Here is a 27,716-nt window from a genome sequence, read left to right on the forward strand (position 1 = left end):
AACCCAATTAGACACTGGTGTTTAAATCTGCCTATGTCTGAGGACGCCTGCAGAAGATTTGAAATGAATGCATAACTACTCCACAATGGTTATAAGGAAGATGAGTACCTAAACATGGTAATTAGAAACGGAGGAAATGTTCACACTATAAATAAATTCTCAGATACAAATCATGATTTGGTAGCAACAAGCCCTGTACCCAGTATTCATCAGTTTATATACAGTGTTCATTTTCTGTTTACATATATATATGCATATAAACATATATATATATATGTTTAAAAATGAATTTGTATAAGTTAGAGAAGGCACTGAGTGCTGTTTTTTTTTTTCTGAGGCAGAGAAGAATTTGCACATTGCCAGATAGATATAAGTTTATAAAACAAAGCACATAGTTCAAAGTAACTATAACCCTGAACACATATTGTTCTTAAATTAAGAAGTAGATAAACTCTACCTAATTGGTACTTTTTTCTTATTCAGTATTTTGCACTTTGGTATAATTGGTATTTAACAAACTTAGAAATTAACAAACAAAATATAAATGTAGTACAGTGTAAACAGTTCTACAATACGTGAATACTGACTTATCTGTCTGAAGGAGCACCATACTTCTATCTATTTTTGCCTGAGATTTCCTGAGGTTGGAAAATTCCTGCTTAATCTTCAAATTTACTTGAAGACGGTTTTATAGGTAGAGAAATGTCCATTTTTTCTTTTTTCTTTTCTAAAAGTACAACTTGTTAAATATTTGGTCTACAAATACATGCTATTTTCAAAAATCAGAGTGACCTATTTAGTCAAATTAGAATAGTATTAATCAATCTGCTTGGTTTTTGATAATCTACTAGTCAAGGCAATCAGTATTTTTTTTTAAGATTTTTATTTATTTGACAGAGAGAGAGACAGCGAGAAAGGGAACACAAGCAGGGGGAGTGGGAGAGGGAGAAGCAGGCTTCCCGCTGAGCAGGGAGCCCGATGCGGGGCTCGATCCCAGGACCCCGGGATCATGACCTGAGCCGAAGGCAGATGCTTAACGACTGAGCCACCCAGGCGCCCCGGCAATCAGTATTATTGATGACACTGTCATTCCACTCCTGGACAGATTAACTCCCAAATTGAGAACAATCAGGACAAAAAAAACCCTTGCTAAGATCAAGGCATGTCTTTGAAAAATATATGTTTAAAAAAAGATATAAAATGCCATTTCTGTAAGCCTTTCAAGTTATTTTTCTCATAGATTTCATGTGTGTGTATAAATATCAGTGCCTTAATTCATAGCTTTTGTTCATTCAAAATATAAATTACTTGAATAAATGCTGAAAGTCTACATGAAATCACGCTACACACTCATAACATTAGAATGTGGTGCTAATTAGCTTTTTCTTTGTTGGAGAACCCTTTACTCCTTAGAATAAAGTAGCATAGTGTATATCTGAATTTTTGCTGAGGACCACAGTAAACATAATTATTCATTTCAAAGAAAGAAATTAGTTCTATAACACTATCATACTAGTAATGCATACATTTGCAATACACAGCCATTTTTCTCATTTTTTGATCACATATATAAGGAGAGAGCCATTTTACCTTTTCCAAGTTTGACCCTTCCGAGTAGAGAGAAAGCAAGAGTTGAAAGTGAGACTCTGTGACTCTATGTTGAGTAATCACAATGAATTGCCCCATGACAGGTTACTAACCACCGGTGTTCACATCTGCATTTCCTACCAACTCAGCTGTTATTAAAATGAACAGGAGAAAGATTATTATGAATTCCTATAAGACTCAGCAAAACAAAGGCAAAGCCTAAGGAAAAGAATAAATTTATGAACTTTCTTAAGAGTCTGTTAACCTCTTGGAAATAAATGATTCTCATGAGGTCACTTAGGAGACCTTTCTCACCTGAATACTGAAAACTCTGAACAGCTGATCTTTTACTCATGGAATGGACTTTGACAATAGAATGTCAGTCTCATATTTGTACAGAAAAAGTAACAGAAAGAAGCAACAGAATACATTTAAAAATTAAAAAAATCTGTTACTGAATGAATATAAATCTAGGACTAAGAGGGAGAAAATACAAGGACACAGGCTGATTCAATATTAGAAAGAATGTTTTCACAATTAAAGATTCTAAAGGAAAGAGGCTGTCCCAGGAAATAGTATGTTCAAGGAAGAGAGAGATGATAATGTGCGCTGATGTTCCAAGGTCTTCAAAGATCAGATTGGAGAGTAACCTGGATGATCTATGAATCAATGACCCCACCGTTCCCAATGTTATAATAATTATCTGAAAGGTTAAGGTAAGAAGAAGTATTTTTTTTTCTCTAAATAAATATAGAGAGCACAACTACCAACGGGAATGTTATTTTACTTTAAAAATTGGGACGCCTGGGTGGCTCAGTCAGTTAAGCGTCTGCCTTCGGCTCAGGTCAGGTCTCAGGGTCCAGGTCATCGGGCTCTCTGCTCAGCGGGGAGTCTGCTTTTTCCCTCTCACTCTCCCTCTGTGTGTTCTCTTCTCTCTCAAATAAATAAATAAAATCTTTAAAAAAAATCTTATTTGTAAAGCATATTTGTCTCAGTTTATAAATTTCAAATTTATCTGGAGATACATGGGGAAACATATATCAAACTGTGCTAAATGTGAAATCTAGATGTTTCATGACGTCACTCCCTTAGGTCCAAGTTCAATTGCCTTCTTTGGTTGTATCTGCATTTAAATGATGTACTGTAGGTGGAAGTTACATTTCCTGCCATCTGTGGTCACATGAACTCATAGTTATGGACCTCAACAGGACTTCCAACAATGCTTTTCTATCTTGCTATGCTTAGCACTGCTACACTTAACAAAAATATACGGGATACCTAGTTAAATTTGAATTTCAGATAAACAATGAATACTTTTTTAGTATGTTTCTGTCCCAATGAAAAATTATTTCTTGTTATCTGAAATTCAAATTGCACTGATGTATGACCCTGCAACCAACCCCCTTGCTCTAAAAGGCCATCAAAAATAAATATCTGTATCTGTATATAAAATATATGTATCTGTATATAAAATATCTGTATCTGTATATAAAATAAATATATACAAGGCCATCAAATATAAGACCATCAAAAAGAAATATCTGTATCTGTTTATAAAATATCTGTATCTGTATATAAAATATCTGTTTATAATCTGTACATCTGCATCTGTCATTTCCTCTTTTACTTCTATTGCAAAGAAAATCATACTTATTTTCCTTGCCATGGCAATCCTTTTATTTTGGGCTTTGGGTCCCATGCTTTCTTACCTTTTCTGAGGGACCTTAAGAAACAAACATTCTGATCACTTTTCTTCATCATCAACTTCTCTTTCTCTCTCTGAGCTCAGAGATTCTCTGAATTCATCTCTTCCTCTATTTGTTACCTTCTCTCTCTCCTGCATACAGTCCTGGGTTTTCATTTATCTCTTTGGCCATTCTCTTTCTTCCCTCTGCTGGCCTCTTCTCTTCTTTCAGGCCATTAAATGCTGCTATTCCCCAGGGTTCTTCATGTCCTCATCTGCTCTGTTTACAGATTTTCCTCTGGAGATCTTGACAATCACCACTTATACGCCCAAGACTTCCTAATCTTCATGTAATGTTGCAAATGCCTCTTCTGAACTCTTCTGGATATCTCTCTTTGGAGAGTTGCCTTGTGCCTCAAACTATTATGTATAAAACTGAACTCCTCTCCTCCTTTTAAATCTGTCTCTCAAGCAGTATGTTCTCTCAGTAGTAAAGGATACTATAATCTACCGTTTTCTAAATCAGAAACTTGAGATCAGATACATATGTAAGTTATCATCAAATCCTGTTTCATTTACTTTCATAATACTTAAAAAAACCTGTCTACTTCTCTTTTTTAAACTATTTTTTTAAAGATTTATTTATTTATTTAAGAGAGTGAGAGAGAGTGCGCTCATGCCCGCGAGCCAGGGATGGAATAGAGGGAGAGAATCTTCAGGCAGACTCCCCGATGAGCGTGGAGCCCCATGGTGGGACTCGATCACATGATCCATGAAATCATGACCTGAGCGGAAACCAAGAGTTGGAAGCTTAACGGAATGAGTGCGGAGGTGCACTTCCATGTAGTTCTTTTTATTCTCACATCCACCATCAGCTCTTCCCTGGGACACAGCTGTGTCTTTTTAATTGGTTTCCTTTCCCTTCAGTCTTGCCCTCTCCTGTCTGTTTTCCAAAAGCAGCTTGAGTGGTTTTCCAGAACACTTAGGTGACAGTGTCATTCTTTTTCCTTAAAAGTCCATAGAAATTTACCCTTGGCATTAAAACACAGTCTAAACTCCTAACTGTGGTTGATAAAGAACTCCATGGTTGACTACCATTCCCCTCCTCCTATTTGCTGCAAGGCCACACTGACATCATTTATGCCTGATCTCATGCATCTCTGGGTGTTCATATATGTCATACCTTTTCCTGGAAGAGGTTATCCCTTCTCTCTGCTTAACTTACTCTCATTTGGATTTCTTCTTTATTATTCATTTCTCAGGGAAATCTGTTTTGTTCTATTAGATGCAATGTGTTCCTTTATCTTCATTCACGGATTTTTTTTTTTTTTACATTTGCCTGTTTTTGTTTTACTAACTGGAATATAAGTTAATGAGGGATGGGACCATTACCATATTTTTCACTGTATTTCCAACTTCTAGAACACTCCTTGATACAGATTAAAATTCCCAACAAATAGTTGTTCACTGTGTGAATGAATGAATAAATGAGTACACAGATATGATGACAGGGATAAGAAGGGTCCATTTTAAGCATAATTCTCTTAGGAGCTCAGGCCTATTAAAAATTATCTAAATCAATCCTACAAATGCTAGTGATTTGTCAAAAAGCATGATTGTGTTGCTCTTGGAATGTAGTTTTCTGCTATGAATATTTTGAGTTTTAGAAATGTTCTCTTTCCATTTTCCCACACTTGGTGTGATGTTATTGCAAACTATAAGAATTAAGCAAGTCAAAAAATAGACAATTTTTACATTCTGAGTACTGTAGAAAGCACAAAAGAGGGATAAGACATAATTCCTACTTCAAGGATCTTAGTCTATAGGAAACAGAGAACTAACACACATGAAGCTGCTAGAAATTAAGTGAATTCTAAGTAATTGCTACCAACTACAAAAGGTTATGGGAATCAGAAGAAAGGAAAGATCACTGTGGACCAGGGTAGTTTGGGAAAGCTTTATGGAGAGGATAAAAACGAGATGAGTCTTGAAACATACCTAAATGTGGGCATTTGGAGAGGAAGAGAAAAACACCAGAAAGAGGGAGAGTCACACTGGATGGTAGTTGAGTGCTACTGTTTTGTTTGTTTTTTCTTGCTTATAATTCTTGTCCCACTTTTTCTGGTACTAATTTTATTCTTTTTTTTACTGAAATGTCTTTTCCCCAATTCACAAGGTCCTGGAGGAGTTGCCAAAGTCACATTTTAAATCCAACCTTCCTTCCCAAGGACTTGGTCTGGGCATAATGCCCAGTGCCCCTGGTGACCGTGATTAGCCCAAGGATGTGACCGAGGGCAGGCTAATTCTATTCCATCCCTGGGATTGCATGTGTAACTGACTGAAGAGAACATTTCTCTTTTCTGTTAAGTCATGGCTGGTAAAATGTAAGCCTAAAGCTATCTCTGGCCACAACGTCTCTTCCCTCTGCTGTACAGAGGAAGCTTGCCTGCAGTTGAAGAAAACGAGAACACACAGAGGAGAACCACATTGTTTGAATCTCTGCAGTCTCTGAAGCCATCTGTATACCTGGATTTCCTATGTCTGTGGCTAATGCATCCCTTTCTTGTTTAAGCTCATTTGAATTGATTTCAGTCAGTTTTACCCTGGTAGAAGAGTCCTGACCAAAAAAGGTAGTAGGCTAAAGGGTGGATGTGGAGAAAGAACAGAAGTGTAAAGAAGGATCAAAATGGGACATTAACAATGAGAAAGAGAGCACAGACCAAAAGCAGTATCTGGAGGAACAAATGATAGGACTTGGTTAGAGACTGGGTATAACCAATGCAGGAGAGAAAGAGTCAAAAACTAGAAATTCCGGGTATTTGTGAACTCACTGATAAAAATGGGGGTAGTTGCGATGAGGAAGTGGGTTTGCAGAGACACAATAGGCAAACCATGACATCTGAGTTCCTGGTAAAGTTCGGGCTTTGTCAGTCTATGGTTTTAGTAAGATGACCAGCACTTACTGGTACAACAGGGTGAACTACAAGGAGGTAACCTAACTTTGCTTTGTGTCAGCATTCAATAGAATATGACAGAAAACTGTAATTATGCTTCCCAAACTCATCTTTTCTTATTTATTTACTCATTTATTTATTTTAGAGAGAGAGAGAGAGAGAGAGAGCACGCGTGCGAACTTGCATGCGGGGGGGGAGGGGTAGAGGGAGAGGGAGAAGCGAACTCTCCACTGAGCAGGGAACCCGATATGGTGCTTGATCTCAGAACCCTGGGATCATGACTTGAGCCGAAGGCAGACACCCAACCGACTGAGCAACCCAGGAGCCCCCAACAATCTATTTTAACAAGACTTGTGGTCTGTGCTAATGTCCGCTAAGGTTTAAGCACTGCTGGTGTAGAGTATGTTTTATATGTTGGTTCCATAGCAGGTGAGGTAATCTACCACATAGTGCTACCATTCCACATTGTAAGAATAATTCCCTAAAAAAAATTCATTTTCCCTAAATCTATTCACTCAAAAACTGTATGTTGAATATATTCTATCTGCCAGGCACTGGTCCAGGCACAGTGGACACTGGAACAAAGCTCAAACAGTCAACCACAAAAATACCCACATGTTAGCAATTAAAAATTATGCTATGGAAGGGATTCCCAGGAGACTTGAGTGTTGAGCCTCTCGAAGGTGTCCCTAAAGAAATTACATTTCAAGCAAAAAAGAATGACTAGGAGTTAGTCTGGTGAAGGGCAGAGAAGGTAATGTAAAGGCATTCTAGGCCCTGAAAGGGACAGACCTGGGCACTCTCAGGGAACTGAAGACAGACCAGCACCAACAGGTCTTCATTAGTGATGGGTGTTGAAGCCAGAGGGGCAGATCTGATAGATCATGCAGGGACTTGTAAATCATATTAAAGATTTTGAACTTGCCACCAAGGGCAATGAAGAGGCCATTGAAAAGCCTCGAACATGGGCTAACATGATATAATCCATATTTTAAATACTTTTTTCCTATGAAAAAGGCGAAGTCGGGGCACCTGGGTGGCTCAGTCCTTAAGCGTCGGCCTTCGGCTCAGGTCATGATCCCAGAGTCCTGGGATCGAGCCCTGCATTGGGCTCCCTGCTCAGCAGAAAGCCTGCTTCTCCCTCCCCCACTCCCCCTGCTTGTGTTCCCTCTCCTGCTATGTCTTTCTCTATCAAATAAATAAAGAAAATCTTAAAAAAAAAAATACAAAGCCTTTCCCACTACACAGCTATGGGTGTAACAGCATGATGACTTAAATTCCCTGTAAGCTGTAATTGGCTAGTAGAGAAACTTTCTCTGAATAAGGCTTTGATGAGAGTGGGAAAGAGCGTGGGGTGCCCAGGCAGGGGCCCAATGCCAGGAACAGAAAAGGAGGAAGGGCTTAGGCGCTTCTTCTGCTTTGTGGTTGTGACCGAGGATGGTTCTGCCCATGCATGTCTGAAGCAGCGGGAGTGCAAGTTCATAGGCAATTGCTGCCTCTCTCCCTTGCACAGGGGACCCTGGTGCTCAGGCTGTGTCCACCTGGAGGCCTTTTACCTGTATACGATTTCATTCAGAGATTTCATTCACTTCCCAGTCATCACAGTTACCTGCCTGAGAATGACACCCAAATTTATATGTCCTCCCTGGCCTTGAAAAGATTTTCATTATTAGCGTCTTTGTGCCATTGCCCCGTGCTAATAATGTCATGTTAATAACAATTGCAAATATGCAATTGTTTCGTGGTGATCTGTGTACAGTTCACTAATGCTTGAACAATTCTACAGAACCAGCTGTGACTGCTCTCCGGCCCCTCAGGGACATGTCTCAGATTGTGTGCTGGACAGCTGACCCTGCAATGTCACTGCAACCACAAATAGCCTGCCTATGATGGAGCTCATCAGGTCTTTCCCACACCACCTGCCTCTGACCTCTTCTGCCTTTGTCAGTAAGAGCAAGTTCCAAGGTGTGGAGTCACCCCCGACTCCTTTGTCTTACGCTCTCACCAATTCCAAGCACCAGGGTTGTTTCCAATCACTGGGCGGAATGACAGCATACCATGTGTTCCTCCCTTCCATTACCCTTTACCTCCCTAATCCTACTTACCTCAAAGCAGGATACATTCCAACTTATTGCAACCTGTGCTCCTAAATCTAGGTTCCTTTCCCAATACACCCCCAGGGACGTTGTGACTGTATATATTATTCTTCATCAGGTCTATTTTATTGAGCAAAGGCTGCTCTGTATTATTTTTGCAGCAAAATCTTTTTTTCCTAAAGGGATAATGTCGAACCCCATTATATACAAGAGATAATCATGCAACTGCTCTGACTGAAGATGGGTTAAAGGGAGCACAGTCCCCCTGATCTGTTCTCAGCTTCTGAGGCAGGCTCTTTGGTACCCAAAAGCTCATTGAGCCAGTTTGAAAACAAAGATGTAGAGAACACATATCTTCTTTGGAAAGATACGCATGTTTTCTCTACAAAGTCTTTAAAAAAATTTTTTTTTTAGTTGTTATCTATGTAAACTTTCCAACCCAGTCATAGAAGTTCACACAAAATTCTTCAGTGCAGAGTGTCATTCCCTCATCTCTGTCTGGGCTCATGGTGTTTCCCCTGCCCTGGGTGCCTGGAATGCCCAGCATGCATCTCTGCCAATTTAATTCTACTTTTCTTGGTCCCAATCCCACCTCTTAATGGGGTTTCCAGATTGTTCCAGCTCTCAGAAGTTTTTCCATCTTCAAATTTCTGCAGTATTCCTTTTGTTTTGTTTTAATTCATCCTGTACTATCTTGAATTTGTATCTTTTCAGATATGTGTTCAATTTCTCTAACAGGCCACTTAAGGGAAGAATCAAGTCTTTTGTTGCTTTTAGCCCTCAGCGTCCAGTATAATACACAGTCCCTGTGTTTGCTTAGTGGGTATTTTGATGACAACCCACAGCAAGAAATAATAAGAATAGGTCCATCAATCTCACTTTCATTAATAGAAGTCTAAGTTAAATATCCTGTCTTTGAAAATGTTCCTCCAGAGCAGTGCTTTTAAGTTAGGAGAATCAGCCACTATGACTTTAATTGCAAGCATTACTTTTTTTTTCCAATTACTATTAAGCCCACAACTAGGTTCTTTCATTAAATTATGTTGGAAGTAGATTCGGGGAATGACAACAGATGGCTGTAAGTGGGGAGTTCTTGGTTGAGACTGGAAATAGTGTTTTATCCCATACCCCAACATTTTAGCAAAGTCACACTTAAATCATATTCCAAAGATTACAAGAAACTTACATTAATATATAAATCAAATGGCGTCCCTTCTTTGAGATGTCTGAGCATGTTGTACTTGGCTCTCTCCACCTCTCCCCCCCATCTCCACCACCCGCTCCCCACATTCATCACCCCCTGGCCACAGCGGCCCACTTTCAGTCCCCTGGATTGCTAAACTCCTTCCCTCCTCCTGGCTTGGTGTAGTGGCCCTTTCTGCCTGAATGGTCCTCCCGGTTTCTTTCCTTGATCAATGCCTGTCATTCTCGAACTTCAGTCAGCTTGGCTGACTCTTTAAGAGAGTTCTCTGATCTCTCTGAGTAGGTGAAGCTTCCTTGTTGTGGGCTTTCATAGTCCTTATCACAATCATAATTATACATCAACTGTAAAATAGTTTCTTTTGTTTTTCTGTTCCCCCTTAGACAGTAAGATCTAGGATGTCAGAGACTATACAAATCTCAGGCACTGTAACATTTCCAATGCCGAGAATTGATGCATAACAGGTGCTTGAATGAATAAATCAATGAGAATTTTATAAAAATCTTATAAAACATTCCGAGGAATAAACTATTATTATTTACATCCAGGCCTCAAATCTCCTTGTCCTGTCTTGAATGGATACTGGCAACATTCTCGGGGTCACGTCACTGGCAGGAGGCACACATACATGTTTTATATAGTAACTTTAACTTTCATAAAACAAGCCCAAACAACCAAGCGTTATGCAACAAAACAACAAAACTTAACCAACTTAAATGACTAGGGGATAACATGAACACATGAAACTGTTTTGTTTAAAATGATCTGACTTGTGCATACTAGCATGGATATTCCTATAATTCTTAATCACTTTAAGTTATTTTGAAAATGTATACGGTTGGGAAAAAAAATGGCAAGAAAGGAGTCTCATAGCTATGAAATATCTACATGTTGAAACTTTTCAGTACATGACTATCACTAAAGTTAATGTGTTCTCCTTCCCTGACGGCTCCAGCAATCCCACTGATATGTCCATGACCTGCTTCTGTGGGCTTTCAGTCTTGAAATACCCTGCTGAGTCAGACAACTGGAGAACAAATTAGCACCAACTGCAGAGATTTTTCTGATAAAAAAAAAAAAATCTGACCTTAAAAAAACCCAAGCCTTGAATATCTTTCTGTCAGGACGCTAACAGTTCACTGAATTTGCATTTAAGGATCTAGGGTTTCATACACTCTCACTCATATTTCCTCCACTGGTCTTGTCTTAACTAGAATGGGTACCAGACCCAACTGGCTTGTCAGTACATTTACCAGGATAACTCACTATCCAATTAAGGGAAGAGTAAAGGAGAAATCTAATTCTATTCTGGAACAGCTTTCAAACCCATGGATGCTTCCCTATTATTTCTTCTCATTCCCATAGATGCCTTTTCTTGTTTTGTCACCTTATATACAATCAGACAAATAACAGTATGAATACATGTTATGTTTTGAGGGGAGAGGTTGAACACACGCCTAACTCACAGCGGGAAGAAATGCATGTGGATGGCATCAAGTCTTTCTCTACAGTGACTGACCTGCATATTTTTAAATTATCAGACCCGTCATGGTAGGTGGCAGGAGGCTTCTGCACAGAGTTATTCACCTGGAACGCGGCAGCGTCCACATACTTGCCACCTTCTGCTACTGCCAACATATCCGTGCTGGAATCGGCTTCTGAAAGTCTTTTCTGGATTGTTTCATATTGCCCAAGACGATGCAAGAGCTGCAGATCCCTGTGGTTGTATCTGCCTTTGCTCTCCTCATGCTTCCTTGAGGATCTCTTAATCTCAAAGGATCCTTGTGGCAGGGAAAGACTGCATTCTTGGTACCTTGTGCCCTTTCCTCTGCAGAGATTTAAAGAGCAACTCGCACATTCAGTCAGCTCTTGTTGCTTTTTCCCTTTGGATTCCACATCTACCAGATCCATTCCATGAGGAGCAGAAGGCCCATCCATATTTCCACATGGCTTATTGCCATTTCTCCTTTTTCTTCGTGACAGTCGGAATTTAACTTGGGCTCTTTTTTTTGCCTGAATCCAGTGAGTCTCATCTGTGGAAGATGAATCTGAAGAGTCTGCATAAACCTCGCTCCATCTGGGGCTTGTGATTTGGAGGTGAAAATCATTTCTTCTCCCTTTTATTTGTTCTTCTGCAGGCTCATATCTCTCAGAGGCCCTCCTTCTCCTCCTAGGCCTCTGTTTTACTGATTTCTTACCAGACTCCTTCCTAGCAGGGCTCAGCACCATGACAGGGGTGCATTGCTCAAATGCATCTTCTGACATGTCATGCAAGATGGTAGATCTAGACAAAGCAGCAGGCAAAGGATGGGAGATGGGAATGGAGAGGAGAGCCACAGGAAAACAGAGAGAGAGAATGATGAAAATGATAGCATGGACCAGAAGTTGGTAAATAAAGATCAAATGAAGAAAAAGCACTAAAGGGGGAAAAATTAAGCCAGTATAAACTGTCCATGGCCAATGTAAGGCAGAGGCAAGAGCCACACAGTCTCGGAATATAAAAGAAGACTACAAAACATTGGTCTAAACAAGATTAAATAGGATCATTTGCTGAGCAACTTACCTGCAGATGTCCTGAGTGGATGGACAAACAGACAATCTTGACTGGCTCCTGGGAGCTGTCCCTGTTGTTGGACTGCTTGCCTGGAGAAACAAGTTAGATAATTTGGCATCTTGGTTCAGGTAATACATGGTCGATATCTTGCTTTTTTTCCACATATTTAAAAAATTACAACAAACGTGGCTGCCGGCTGTCATGTTGCTCATAACGCAGCTCACAACATATAGGAAGTTAGAGGGTTCGTTTTGCAAAAGTAAAACTTATTTGAGGAACTTGGAACAGCTGAGATGCTGTACCACTTTGCTGTTGCTTCATTTATGAGAGAGGAAGATGATTCCACAAGTTTCTGTTCTATTTACTGTAAACATTTGAGTGGAATGGCTCCGTTTGCCTTAGAAACAGTGGGTAACATCTGAATATTCTATAATACAAAGGACATAAAGGCTATTATGTGACAAGGATGATAATAACCTGGGAAGCCTAAATAATCAAATAGCCATTAGACTGCTAGATACTGCCTGGGAATAACATGAAGTCACATCAAGCCCCTATGAGATAATATATTTGAAAATGTTTTGTAATATTTTAAAGCCTATAGTTATTACTACTATTATTTCATCATGGAAACTAATAAAATCCGTCCATCACAACTTTATTGACCTTTTGTATCTTCTAACCCTGTGGCCATACTGAGGCTATTAATAACAGAGCCAGACAGATTGTTAGCACAAAGCTGAACGCATGTCACCAAACTCCTACCTTTGAAATGCAGTTTCGTCACTGAATTTGATGTCTTTAACTTGTTGTATTTAATACAGATGATGGTGATAAATCAAAGACTAGAATGTGCTGAGAACTGGCTGTGTGCCAGGCATCATGCTGTGGCTTTATCAACTGTTTCCTAAATCCTTACAATAATCTCACCAGGGGAAATAGTAACAACTAACACTTTAGAGTGAATAGTATGTGCCAATCACGGTCAGTGAATTTTCATTTGTCTGTTCATGAATACTCATGACAAGCAAGTGTGCTAAATGCTGTGATTATTTCCATGTTATCGGTAAGGAAACTGAGAAGTCGGTGCTGCTTCTCAGGAGTAGGTTAGAGCAAGAGGTTTGGGATGAGGAACCTTGCCCTTTCATTTGTTCTCTTACCCACCTGAGAATACACTTCTCCTTTACACAGGAGGAAACTAAGGGGCGGCCCTGACCAAGGAGATACACACACACACACACACACACACACACACACACACACACATATATATATCTCTATATATAGCTTCTAGAAGCAGGAAAAGGCTAGAAAATGGGATATTTCCTAGACCGTCCAGAAAGAATGCAGCCCTGCTGACACCTCAATTTTGGCTTAGTGAAACCCGTATTTGACTTTGGCCTCCAAAACCATAAGATAATAAAGTGTTTTAATTCAAGAAGTTTGTGGTAAATTGTCAAGGAGTCATAGGAAACTAATATAGGAGATGAGGCTTGAGCTAATCTAAAAGGCAAGCAGGAGTTACTAAAGAAGGGATCAAAAATACTCTAGGCAGAGGACCCGGGGGCCAAGAGGGAAGGACGGCATTCCCAGCATGCTCTCACAGACTGACTTACATCTGCACGCTTCCGACTTAGTATTTTCGGAGGCTTCCCTACCAATCCATGAACACTGTATTTTTAAAATATTTGAATGTCATCTTTGAACACCAGTCCATGTTTGGTTATATCCTTCAATATTTCTATCAAAACTCACTTATCTCAAATTTTTTATTCAGATTAACTGCATCCATCGAACAGGTATATAGCCAATTTTTGTAAAATATAAGCATTTCTTTTTTTTTTAAGATTTTATTTATTTATTTGGCAGAGAAGGGCACAGCGAGAGAGGGAACACAAGCAGAGGGAGTGGGAGAGGGAGAAGCAGGCTTCCCGCTGAGCAGGGAGCCCGATGCCAGGCTCGACCCCAGGACCCTGGGATCATGACCTGAGCTGAAGGCAGACGCTTAATGACTGAGTCACCCAGGTGCCCCAAATATAAGCATTTCTGTACAATATGCAGTAAGCAGTAAGTTTTGTTAGATTGTATAACACTTATCTTATATACAACCACTGAGGTTAGTAGGGAGTTCTGCATGCAGCAGTCGCTGAATAAAGTGAAGTTTACTACTCATTCTCTTTTAAAAAAGCAATGAAGTCCAAAAGTGACCTCAAATCACTGATGATATTATAAAAGTGAACCAAAATATTCTGAGCATCATAATGGATATCCATGGCTACTTAATGACATGTTGAAGCCAGTTCTATGAAGCTGTACAGGGAAAGGATGTTAGACATAATCATAATAAAAAAGTTTTATTGTCTCACAGGTTTGAGCAAATGTATGTTCTACAATGAGAAAGTGATTTGTCAATGAATAATAACACAGAACTTTGAAAAAACATGCAGCTTCCCTTTGGAGGGTTTTTTGGTCCACCATGAGACTGAATCAAATAGCATTTGTGTCTATGAGCCTTGAGTATTTTGAAGGGAATAGAAATCATGCTTCTTGTCCATCAAGAATCTTCAAACAGCTCACGTCTGATATTAGTTGGTACATGTTCAGTTTGGAGGTGGGGCAGAGGCTATAGTATCAGCTACTGTAGCAGATGCCATTAATGCCCACCCCCTCCCCTTTGGCCTTCTTCTGAGTTCACCTGGATGCTGACTGATTCCCACTTGAGTGCCTGTGCACTCAAGGGTTCTATACCCTGGGTCTTTGGTACCATGTGCTCTCCCTTGGCTACACACAGGCACAACCTGGAAGTGTGGCATAAGTTAAAACCTCTGGGGACAACTCTTGGACTGAAGCCGGTGGATAAATGCTCTAGGTTTTCCATTCTCCTGAGGGATAGTTCTAAAGTGACTTATAGTTTCTCAAAAGGCCCCAAGCTGGATTATGGCTCCACTGACCCTAGCTCATCAACACACCCCTTTATTGGCATTTCCCCTTTCTCTCTGTCTTACTTTACCCAAGCCTGTAGTGCTTCCTGGGATGACTTCCTAGAAAAACTACCTGCGCCCAATTAAGACAGTGGAAGCTATTTGACCAGCTGATTGGTATAAAATTAACCCGAGCTTGTGTCACTTTAGATTTATTTGTTTAGCAACGTGAATTAAAGGTCTATTATGTAATAGATACTATGGAGAATTCTGGGAATAAAGAAAAGATAGCATCCTGAAGGAGCTTCTGGTTTAGTAGAAAAGAGATTCAAATGAACAAGCAATTTTAATATAGTCTCATCTAGTAATGGGAGTCCTGACAAAGGAAGGGCACCTCACGTAGAATGGAGCAGAGATTCAAAGTAAGTGTCCTGTGGGAGATGATGCCTGAGCAAGAAAGAGTTAACGTGAACCCAGTTTTATAATGACTAGAGGGAGGGTGTTGAGAGAGATAAGAAATGATACAAAGTCAGTATAAAGGAGTAGACAGAGATCCTGTATGTCACATTGAAATTTTTGGATTATATCATAAAGTGAATAGAAAGTCATTGACAGATATTCAGCAGCAAATAGAAATGATTAAATTCGGGCACTAGAAAACTCACTTTGGCAGCTGAGAACTGGAAAGTCTAGGAGTGACTATAAGCAGGGGAAAGAATTAGGATTCAATACATCCAAGATGCAGCAGGGATTGGGAAAAGGGGTGGTTTATTTATTTTTTATTTTTTATTATTTTTTATTATTTATTTATTTGAGAGAGAGTGAATGAGAGAGAGAGAGTGAGAGAGAGAGAGAGAGAGAGCACAAGTGGGGGAGGAGAAGAGGGAGAGGGAGAAGGAGAAGCAGACCCCCTGTTGAGCAGGGGGCTTGATGTGGGGCTCCATCCCCGGACTCGAGGATCATGCCCTGAGTCGAAGGTAGATGCCTAACAGATGGAGCCACTCAGGCACCCCTGGAAAAGGGAGAGTTTAAAGAATATAATCCTAACTGGTTGTTCTATTTTTAAGTATGATAAAAATTATTTCAAAAATCAGTTGAAAAACGTAACATAGGGAAACATCTTTAATGTCCAATGAAAAAATTGTATTAAAGTTAAGTGGGATGAGAGGTTAGAGTACTTTTACCAGATATCAAAACATAGTATGAATCTTCAGAAATCAGGAGAATATGTATGTGGAAAACTATCTCTCTATCATCTATCATCTACATATCTATCCACCTACCTATTTATTAGCTTTCTATTCCTTAGTACTTAATAAAGTTACATTTCAAATTAGTGGGAAAAGACCAGGTTATTAAATAAATAGCACGGGCAGAAATGACTAGTCATTCAGAAAAATGTAAAGCTGGATCCCTTTCTTATTTGCTTACACTGCAGTTTAGGTGGATAAAAGACTTAAATGTAGTAAAATAAAAATAAAAATACGAGAAGGAAACATAACTGAGTAGTTTATAATATTGTGGAAGGGAATCCCTTTCTTGGGATGACATAAAATAAAAAATTAACATAGGAAAAGACAGTTAAGCATGGTAATTAAAAAAATAAAAACTTCTAACTTATAAAAAAGAAACATGTACACTCACCAACATTACCCCAGACAAAACTCAAAGCCATAAATAATGCCATATTTCATAATATATATGATAGCCAAATAGGTAATTTCTATAGTACTCATAGACTTTTTACAAATTAAAAAAAAGAGAGAAACTGGTTGATCTTAGGAAAAAATGAGTAAGACACACAGGCAGGTAGTTCAAATGGGAGGAACTGCACATGGCTTTTGGCCACGTGTAAAAAGATGCTCCATCTCAATAAGCAAACAAATGCAAATTCAGTTAACAATGGCATTTACTTTCACTTATCAGATCAGCACATTAAAAAAGATTAATACCTAGTGTAGCCAAAGTTGGGGACACCAAGCATTGCCATATATTGTTGAAATAATTGTAAATTGGCACAACTTATTTGGAGGGCAATTTGGTAAACTTTATTAAGGTAGCAAATGTCTATGGGATTCAAATCAGAAATTCTACTCACAGGAATCAATTTTATTAAAACACCTACAAAATTGTCCAAAGATATGTTCATTATAACAAGAATGTTCATTATAGTATGGTTTGTCATATTACGAAATTGGAAACAACCCAAATGTTTAGTTTCTTAACATTGAAATACGTAAGCCATTTTAAGAAGGGATACACCACATACATGCACACACAAGCTCACACAGTACATGTGTAGGATATATTTTTAAGTGAAAAGTTAAGCTTCAAAGCTGTATATAGTATGATCTCATTTGGGTAAATAATACTTTCATGATTTTTGCTATCATATGAATAGGACACATTTGGAGGAGCGTACATCCAACCATTAGCAGTGATTATCTTTGTGAGATGGGATTATGAGAACCTTTATTTTTTAGGTTATATATTTCTGTAATACTTAAAAATTTAATTTCAATAAAAGGAAAAATAACTTTTTAAAGATTTATTTATTTGAGAGAGAGAGAGAGAGAGTGGCAGGGAGAAGTGGAGGGAGAAGTAGAGAGAGTCTCAAGCAGACTTTTTGCTGAGCGTGGAGCCCAACACGGGGGATTGATGTCACGAACGAACCTGTGATCATGATGGGAGCCAAAACCAAGAGTCGGACACTCAACGGACTGAGCCACTCTCGTGTCCCAACTTTTTAATCATATTAACGATGATGTCATAAATGATAACTATTAATATCAAAAATCAGGGTTGGTATTTTTTTCTCTAATATTTAAGTGATAAAGTCATTGCTTATTTAGCCTCTTTGGATTCCACTTTCATTCTTCAAGTACAAGTACTCAGCATGGTATCTACGTAAAAGAATTGTTATGATGGTAACATGAAATCACTGATCAGATAACTGCTTTGTGGAATGTACAAGAGTTGTAGTCAGATGCTAATCACGAAATATTAGAATTCTTTTTATTCATTCCCAGCAAATCATGTTTTCTCTCCACAGTGGACTCAATGGTATCCTCTCATTCAGAGAGAAGACACATAACAGTCTAAGGTCAGTGATTCTCAATCCTGGCTAAAAATTAGAATCACTGGGGAAGTTTTCAAATAAATACCTCTAACTGGGCCTGATTCCAGAAGCTTTTGAAGAATGGACCCCGGGGTACAGGACCTGACCATCAGTATTTTTAAAAGCTGCCCCATTGACTTAATGCGCAGCCAAAGTTAAGAACCACTGGCTTAGGTCAAAAGGGATACAATTTTACTTCTAATTTCACATTAGACATTTTTTTTTCCTGAGACTCCAGTGGTAATATTCTTGAAAGCTTGATTTTTTTTGAGAGAGAAAAAAGTGTTTTCTAAATTCTCAAATCTCATATTTATACATCTAGAAGAGATCTTGAACTTGAGGGTATAGTTTTACTACAGCCTATAGTGTAGGGAGATAAAGGGTATGACTTTAAATCAATACTTTACAGGAAGAATAATTACCCCCTGCTCACTACTACCTGCTGCTGAAGAACAGGAGAGGGAGAGAAGAACGGAGGATGAAATTCCAGTGTCTGCCTTCCCCATTTATCCACCCTGGGTTGAACATGGTTTGGGGAGAAAAGGTGGGGGCAGGACAGGGTATATGCAAGCCTCACCAGGAGATGGTTGTGGGAAAACCAGGAGAATGACATTTGTTCTTCCTTTCCCTGGAAAGACTGCAATGTCTTTCAGATTAGCTTTTCAGTGGACAAGGGAGGTGCCTGATATATCACCTGCATGGTTGGGTAGAAGTGACAGAGGCACCTGTGCCAGTTTCCCATTCTTTCAGAATGGGGTAGAGTGAGGAAATCCAGTTGTCTTCTTGTGCTTCGGTGAGTGTGTGTGAAAGATAACCTGAGATGGCTGGCCTGGGGAAGTAAGCAAGGGTCAATGAGAGTACAAGTCAAATGTGACTTTGTAACAGAAGGCCACAGAAAAGACTACCAGGCAAAAGGCCTGGCAATGACAGTGAAAACTCAAACGGGTTGGAAGATCAGAGCCCTGCTTGACTGTAACAAAGAGCCAGTCACCAGGTCTTGGTGCCTTAGCAATAGTAGTAAAACCTGCAGTAAAAACCTAGTAAAAACCTGCGTATAGAACTCTAAAGAGAGCTCCATGCCCTAGTGTATTCTGAAAATTGAAGGGATAATGGGAAGAAACCTTGAAAGATTGGATGTGATGAAGTTTTGAACTGGGAGAGACTGAGATCTTTTTTTGAAAAAAAAAAAAAAAATCAAACATTTTCCGTATCAGCCATAAAGAGAACTCAAGAGGAAGATAGAAGAAATGAGATTACTTTTAGAAAGTCACATGTTTTTTTCCCCCCTGTATTGTGCAAAATTTACCACACTTCATCCTGGGGTCCATGTGGGACCCCTAGGAAACTGTGTAACATTGTGCTACATCTGTAGCATTGGCTGATTACAAAATCTAGATGTATAAGAAAGAAATCTTGAAGTTGAGTCTATAATCTTGTGGATTAGAAATGGTGCATTAAGAAAGATGCAAGCCAGACAAAAAGAAAAGAGCAGGATGACAAGTTGTCTTAATGCTCCTTTTGGCACACCAGGTCTTGGGAGAAACTGAAAATCCTTTCAAAAAAACGAAAGACAAATCTCCCTTTGGCAATTCACACCATTAGGGGTGAGGCTTAGAGTGAGGCTAGATTCTTTGAGAGGTCTAAAGGAGAAGCTAATGGTGCAGAATTGAGCTCCCCTTGAAAGGCCCTGGAAGGCCAGCAAGTGGAGCCCGACTGGTCTACAGAGGCCAAGCTATGCCAGCCTACATGTCCTGTTGGAACAGACAGTTAAAAACAGAGATGGAACGGTGATTGTCAGCAGGGAGGGCACAGCAGGGGATTTGTTCTGAAGTACCAGCTCATGTCACTTCCTCCTTCTTAAAAGCCATCCGTACCTATTGATATAGATCAGATCCAAGATGACTTTGAGCAGCAGTCAAGATTGAACCCCTGGGAGCAGGAGATGATAAGGCTGATTCTGAGAGGAAGGAACATCTCTTGGGGGAATAAATAGACACCATTCTGTGAAGGAGTTGAGGACCCACCATGGTACCCAAGCTACCTTGTAAAAGGTACACATCCTGGGAGATAGATAGAGAAATAGATTCAGGCAGTTGCCTTTGGTACCCCATGTCACATCTCAGTCCACTTCTGATAACTGCAGCCCTAGAGAACAATTCCTTTGTGAGCACCAACCGACCTCCTGGTGAGAATGTCCCATCTCAAGGGAATGCAGCCTAGTTTCTACTCCTAAAACAATGGAAACCCACTTGGCTCTGTACAAGCCTGAGTACAAGGGAAATAATACCTCTAGGGACAAACTCAAAAATATGGGAGTCAGAAGCTTGTGGAAAAATGATCCATCCTCTCTGTCAGATACAGAATTCAGAAAGACACTGGATATCTCTCAGGAATCCCATTAGAATCATAACTGACTTCAAAATGCACCCTTAAATTGACTTTTTACTCACTTTTTTCTCATGTTTCCTAATTCCTCATTGATGACTCCTGGGATGACTTCCGAAATACACCACGTGCACTAAAAGTCTTGGCAGCAGTACTGCTTTGAGGGGAACCCAGACTGAGATATAATTGGTAGCAGAAACAGTACCATAATGCAGACCCACAAGATAGAATGTAGGAGCTGGGTCACTCATTATCAAACTTCACAGGGAACTCTTTGCTGGTGGTAAGTGGGGTGGTGATAATGCCTAGTGAACTGTAGCCTCACAAGCACTGGGTTGGCTGAGGCACAAGTGATGGGGAAGCAAGCAGTAGCTCTGGAATTTGTATAGTAAGGGCCAATGGTAATTATGAGGATATGCAGTTGCCTGGCTTTGTTAACTGCCTTGGGAACTTCCATGAAAGAGAATGGCAGGTTTAGTTTGGCCAAATACCAATGGAGGTTACTTTGTGAAAGCCTGTGTACAAGGACAGCCCGAAGTACAGAGATGTTACCCCTAGGTAGCTCTCTGCCGAAAGGGAGCAGAAGCTGGAAGGTAAGTCATCAGGCCCCAGTCCTTCAGGTGGTCAATCCTTGGAGACATTCTTTACATTTCATAAGGAGATCCTGTTACCATATCAGTGACCTCTTTACTATACCCTTCAATTGGCTTGCCCTTTTTTTTCTGTCTCACTTTCCTTCTGCCTCACTCCTGTTGCCCAGTGAACACTTCCCAAACAAGCTATAAGTCCTTGTCCCAGGCCCTGCTCCAGTGAAAACTTAAACTCAGACACTGAAGGTTTAGGGTGGGCTCTATCATCAGATAAACTGGCTGGCTGTTGCCCTTCCACCTGCTGGCCTGGACTATCTCTCATGCTCCTGAGTTGTATATCCTGTAGATGGCAGGTCTGGTGCCCAGTCTGCAAGAAGATCAAGTTCCAGTCCTGGCCCTTTCCTCAACCTGTTGCAGTTAATTGCCTAGAGAGAGGAAGATATTCTCACAACTCTCACTGCCTCTCATTTTCCTACCATAATGCAGACCCACAAGATAGAATGTAGGAGCTGTTTTTGATCTGTATAACCACAGCTTCGAGATTTATCTTGTAATTCCAGGCATCTCCTTTGCTTGATCAGAAGGCTTCAACGGTTCCTGATTACTTAATAAATACAAAGAGGGCAGTTTGGGATTTGGGGGCCTTTGTGTTTTGACTCCCATCTATTTTTCTGGTATTTATCTCAGCCTTAACTCCTCTTAATTCCTGGATTCCAGCAACACCCTGCTCATTTGTTTGTCAAAATTATCATATCCATATTTATCATATTACCAAATATGTCCCAAGCTTTAAAAAAGAAAGATTTTATTTATTTGTTTCAGAGAGAGAGAGCGAAAGAGAGAGAACACAAGCAGGGGGACCAACAGGCAGAGGGACAGGGAGAAGCAGACCCCCCGATAAGCAGGGAGCCTGATGTGGGACTTGATCCCAGGACCCTGGGATCATGACCTGAGCTGAAGGCAGACGCTTAACCGACTGAGCCACCTAGGTGCCCTGTCCCATGCTTTTATTTTTTACGTTAAATTAGCCGCCATACAGTACATCATTATTTACGTGTCCCATGCTTTTATTTCTATGCGGCTCTTTGTAGAGAAAACAGCAAAAGTGAAGCCGTGGAATTTTCCTCAAGGGCTACCTCATTTTCTCAGCTTTATGAACAGCCATTCTCCTTTGAGCTCCAACAGCCCTTTTAACTTCTTTTATGGTTTCACCACTGCTCTAGCATTTATCATCTGTGTTCCTGTCTAACCATTTCCAAACTGCCACAATGTTCTACAGTTAATCTTTTTTGCTTCTTTTCCAGATTGAGTAAAGAGGCCACGTCTTACTCATTTTGAAAATCTTCATAGTGCCTTGTAGCTAATAAAGAGTTGTGGGGTTGTATTGAGCTTGGCAACAGTTGAATTGAGTTCAACTGAGCTTGGTTATAGTTGGACTACGTTGAATTGACCTTGGTAAATCCTGTCCTGATTGCAGTGGATATAGAGATGACAATCATATCACAGTGAACCAGGAAGAAAGGGCTCCATTCTCCTCTGTAAAAGAGGCAATTCTGCTCTCCTACAAAATAAATGAACTGAGGCCAATATTTGATATAATTTTTGAGGTCCTTTCCTTGGACTTTGGAGTTAAAAAGCATATCAAACGAAAGATGTGTCTTCTTTCTTTCATTTTTTTAAATGATTTTAAATTTTATTTATTTATTTACTTTTTTATTATGTTATATTAATCATCATACATTACATCATTAGTTTTTGATGTAGTGTTCCATGATTCATTGTTTGCGTATAACACCCAGTGCCCCATGCAGAACGTGCCCTCCTTAATACCCATCACCAGGCTAACCCATCCCCCCACCACCCTCCCCTCTAGAACCTTCAGTTTGTTTCTCAGAGTCCATAGTCTCTCATGGTTCGTCTCCCCCTCCAATTCCCCTCCCCCTTCATTTTCCCCTTCCTGCTATCGTCTTCTTCTTTTTTTTAAACATATAATGTATTATTTGTTTCAGAGGTACAGGTCTGTGATTCAGCAGTCTTACACAATTCACAGCGCTCACCATAGCACATACCCTCCCCAATGTCTATCACCCAGCCACCCCATCCCTCCCACCCCCCACCACTCCAGCAACCCTCAGTTTGTTTCCTGGGATTAAGAATTCCTCATATCAGTGAGGTCATATGATACATGTCTTTCTCTGATTGACTTATTTTGCTCAGCATAATACCCCCCCCTATAGCTCAACTTACAATTTTTAAATGATCTATCCTGGAGTTTAAACTTGAAAAAGTGTAAGTAAATCTGCTGTGATTTTTTTTAATTTCATTTGATTATGTTATGTTAGTCAGCATACAATACATCATTAGTTTTTGATGCAGTGATCCATGATTCATTGTTTTCGAATAACACCTAGTGCTCCATGCAGTACGTGCCCTCCTTAATACCCATCACTGGGCTAACCCATCCCCCCACCCCCTCCCCTCTAGAACCCTCACATTGTTTCTCAGAGTCCACAGTCTCTCATGGTTCATCTCTCCCTCCCATTTCTCCCCCTTCATTTTTCCCTTCCTTCTCCTAATGTCCTCCATGCAATTCCTTATGTTTCACAAATAAGTGAAACCATATGATAATTGACTTTCTCTGCTTGACTTATTTCACTTAGCATAATCTCCTCCAGTCCCACCCATGTTGATGTAAAAGTGGGGTATTCATCCCTTCTGATGGCTGAGTAATATTCCATTGTATATATGGACCACATCTTCTTTATCCATTCATCTGTTGAAGGGCATCTCGGCTCTTTCCATGGTTTGGCTATTGATGACATTGCTGCTATGAACATTGGGGTGCATATGGCCCTTCTTTTCACTTCATCTCTGTCTTTGGAGTAAATACCCAAGAGTGCAATTTCTGGGCCACAGGGTAGCTCTATTTTTAATTTTTTGAGGCACCCCCACACTGTTTTCCAAAGTGGTTGTACCGACTTGCATTCCCACCAACAGTGTAAGAGCGTTCCCCTTTCTCCACAACCTCTCCAACATTTGTTGTTTCTTGCCTTGTCAATTTTTGCCATTCTAACTGGGGTAAGGTGGTATCTCAATGTGGTTTTGATTTGAATTTCCCTGATGGCTAATGATGATGAACATTTTTTCATGTGTTTGTTAGCCATTTGTATGTGTCGTCTCTTTTCTTTCAAAGATAGGGATTCCTACTTAGGAAGTGACATAACTATACGGCTCAGAGAAGAGTATGGCTTTCAACAATTTTTAAGTTGGCAGGGTCTGTTTAAAAAGAAAAGAAAACAGGGTAATTTAAGCTACAAATGAATTAAAATCTTTTAAATGCATGGCCCTATTCAGCACCAATGAATTGTCTTAATTTACTAGTTGGTACATTATGAGAGCGTGGTAATTTGTTCATCCCTTTAATAGGTACAAGATTGAAATGTGGCTGGGGAAGAAAAAATAACAATTGGCTGGATGAGAAGAATAATATGTTCTTTGAAATGAAGCATTCTTTGTAATGAATGTTTATTTCAGATGATTATACTGTACAGTGCATTTAAGTAGGAAAAACAAACAAGAGGCCAGCTGTACGAATTTTATCAAAGTTATTTATATCAGCAGTATAATTAAAGGCAGTAATTTCAAATTAGGTTTTCTGAGAATCCATTTATAGGCAACACAAGACAACTTAACTTGTCTCTATGGCATCCAGGCCACGATTATGCTCTGGGGGCAATGTTAACTACTGCCAATTGGCCTTGGCATTTTGAAAATTAATTATTGTTTTGAAAGATGCTAAAGCTGTTACCTCCTGCTGCCCTGACCAGTTTAGATCCACTCCACTAGGAGAACCCAATATATAATTTATGGATGTGACAAAGAATAATCAAGCATAATCATTTACAAATGGCTTCTCTTATTTAGTAATACATTAATAAAACCTTATGAAGAATGATTCTAGAATTTCATTTGGGAAATGTTACTGCGGAAGCTTCTTTTCTAAAAAAAGAGCCTCCACTCATTTCAGCAGTAGTTCATGAGTAACATGTTGAAGGATTAAGTATAAAATGAAATATTAGGGTGCCTGGGTGGCTCAGTTGGTTAAGCGACTGCCTTCGGCTCGGGTCATGATCCTGGAGTCCCGGGATCGAGTCCCGCATCGGGCTCCCTGCTCGGCGGGGAGTCTGCTTCTCCCTCTGACCCCCTTCCCCCTCGTGCTTTCTGTCTCTCATTCTCTCTCTCTCTGAAATAAATAAATAAAAAAAATCTTTAAAAAAAATGAAATATTAAACTGGCTCTAGGGAACATAAACGGGCCAAAAGCTAAAAGATTCTTCTTGGTTGTGAAAATAATATTTAGTGACTAAAAAACCTAATAAATTTAGAGAATGTATTTACGTAATCTCAGGGCTAGGGGGAGCTTTATAAAGGAGACGGGGTCTAACCCCCATCTGACACCGTTATTCCACTTATAACATTCTCAATGGGTGATCATCCAAGCCCATGTTTGGTCAATAACAGAATTCATGGTCTCCTGAGAACATCCCTTGCCTTTCTCTAACCATATCATCTAACTGTATCATCACAGTATCACACTGAAATCATTTTCTCTGTGGCTTCCAGCACTAATTCTAGTTTTACCCTCCAACACCACACAGAATTTGCTTAATCTCTGAGTCTTACTTCTATATCAGGGTCCCTTACTACTTACTGATCCACAGATACACTGTATGCTTACACCCTATCCTTGATTTTTTTCATGCAAGTTTGGAGTATACTTTTGGAGCAGTGAGTAATTAATTTTATTGGAAAAGCGGGATGCCAATGATAAATCTGTAAAGGAGGATTTTAGACAATGATGGAACTTCAGTGTCAGGTTGAAAGTGTTCTACATGTTTCGATACGTAGTCAGTGAAGATTGTCATTGGGGGGTAAGGAGGAGGACAAGGGTCCTTAACAAAGATTGTGTCTATTTTAAAATGAAACAAAAAATCAATTTATAATGGCCCCCTAACTATAAAATACATCCAAATTCATCAATGGGACAGAATAGAGAGTCCAGAAATAGGCTCACAAATATGATCAATTAATTTACAACAATGGTGTCAAGGTAATTCAATGAGGAAAGGAACATCTTTCAAAGAAGTGGTGCTGGAACAAATGAATATCCACAGGAAAAAAACAATTAATCTCAATCCTTACCCTGCAACATATTAAAAATCACTTAAAATGATTCATTCAAAACAAAAAGCTAAAACTGTACAACCACAAGAATAGAATATAGGGGAAATTCTTTGCGACCTCCAACTAGGATGAGATTTTCTAGATGAGACAAAAAGTGCACAGATCATAAAATAAATTGTTGGTAAATTAGACTTGATATAAATTCAAAACTTTTGCTTTTAGAAAGGAAGAGAAAATGGAAAGTACATATTGGGTAAAAAACTTGTACATATAAAGAATTCTTAAACTTTTGTAATAATAAGCACCCAGTAAAAATAAGCTAATGATTTGAGCAACCATTTAAAAAAGGATATTAATTTCAAATATACATTTGAAAAGATACTCCAAATCATTAATCATCCTTGAAATGCAAAATGAAGTCATCACCACAAATCCATTAGAATGGTGTAAGACACTGACAATACTAAGAACTGGCAAAGATGCAAAACAACTGGAACTTTTGTACAGGAAGTGTAAAAAGGAAAATCATTCAGCAGTTTCACATAAAGCTAATAAATACACCTACCATATGACCTAGCCACTCTATTTCTATGTATTTACTCAAGAGAAATGAAATCATATGTCCAACCACACCAACACTTGCATACGAATGTTTGTGGCAACTTTATCAACAATAGGCCTAAACTGTAAACTGTAAGCAGTCCAAATCTTCATCAACAGGTGAATGGATAAACAAAATGTGGTATATTCATGCCTTAGGATACTACTCAACTTTAAAAAGGAACAAACTACTAATATATGCAACAACATCAGTGAATCTCAAAATAATTACGTTAAGTGAAAGAAGTCAGGTACAAGAGTATATATAGTACAATGTTACTTATAAAATGCAGACTGATCTATAGGGACATAAAGCAGATCAGTGGCTGCTGAGGGCATCGATGGAAGAACTACATAGGAAGAAACCTAAAGAATCTTTCGGGGGGTTGATAGCAATGTTCTGTATTTTGGCAGAGTTTTATGTCCAAATTCAGTGAACTGAATGACTTAAAGGGATACAGTCTATTGTTCTATTTGTTTGAGTTAAAATAATCTAAATTTAGTTTAATTTGACAATATTGTGAAAAATGAATTGTGGTGGTAAAAGACAGACTGGAAGCCACTGAACCAAAGAATATTTCTATGTTCAAGGCAAGAGATTATTAATGCCTCCTACAGAATATAAAAAAAGGGAATGCAGTTAAAAGCAGGAAGGCCAAAAGGTGGGAAAGGAAAAAGAAATGAAGAGAAAGTTAAAAATAAGAAAGGAGAGCAAAGTTGGGAATGGAGAAATAATTGGAAAGAAAAGAGCCAAGAGACAGTCAGAAAAGGAGCAAAGAAAAAGGAAAAAAGAAAGAAAGAAAGAAAGAAAGAAAGAAAGAAAGAAAGAAAGAAAGAAAGAAA

General features: G+C 39.3%; 1 protein-coding gene and 1 long non-coding RNA gene across 7 annotated transcripts in view; one reads left to right on the top strand and one right to left on the bottom strand.

Moving 5' to 3' along the window:
- The window catches only part of MARCHF1 (membrane associated ring-CH-type finger 1), an 858,143-nt gene that overhangs the window by 73,992 nt on the left and 756,435 nt on the right, over window positions 1-27,716 (bottom strand). For 5 of the 6 annotated variants that reach the window (XM_073892451.1, XM_073892452.1, XM_073892453.1 and 2 more), the window contains 2 exons: window positions 12,086-12,165; window positions 11,042-11,806 (listed from right to left, as the gene is read on the bottom strand). In XM_073892451.1, the coding sequence (XP_073748552.1) occupies window positions 11,042-11,806; window positions 12,086-12,165 (845 nt within the window). The remainder of the gene's footprint in view (window positions 1-11,041; window positions 11,807-12,085; window positions 12,166-27,716) is intronic. The other variant, XM_073892454.1, reaches the window with a different exon arrangement.
- The window catches only part of LOC141372666 (uncharacterized), a 190,286-nt gene that overhangs the window by 45,397 nt on the left and 117,173 nt on the right, over window positions 1-27,716 (top strand). The gene's annotated exons all lie outside the window — the stretch shown is intronic.

The sequence above is a fragment of the Callorhinus ursinus genome, unplaced genomic scaffold (assembly GCF_003265705.2).
Source record: "Callorhinus ursinus isolate GAN/ISIS: 27379988/994484 unplaced genomic scaffold, GSC_fseal_2.0 scaffold4, whole genome shotgun sequence".
Lineage (NCBI taxonomy): Eukaryota > Metazoa > Chordata > Mammalia > Carnivora > Otariidae > Callorhinus > Callorhinus ursinus.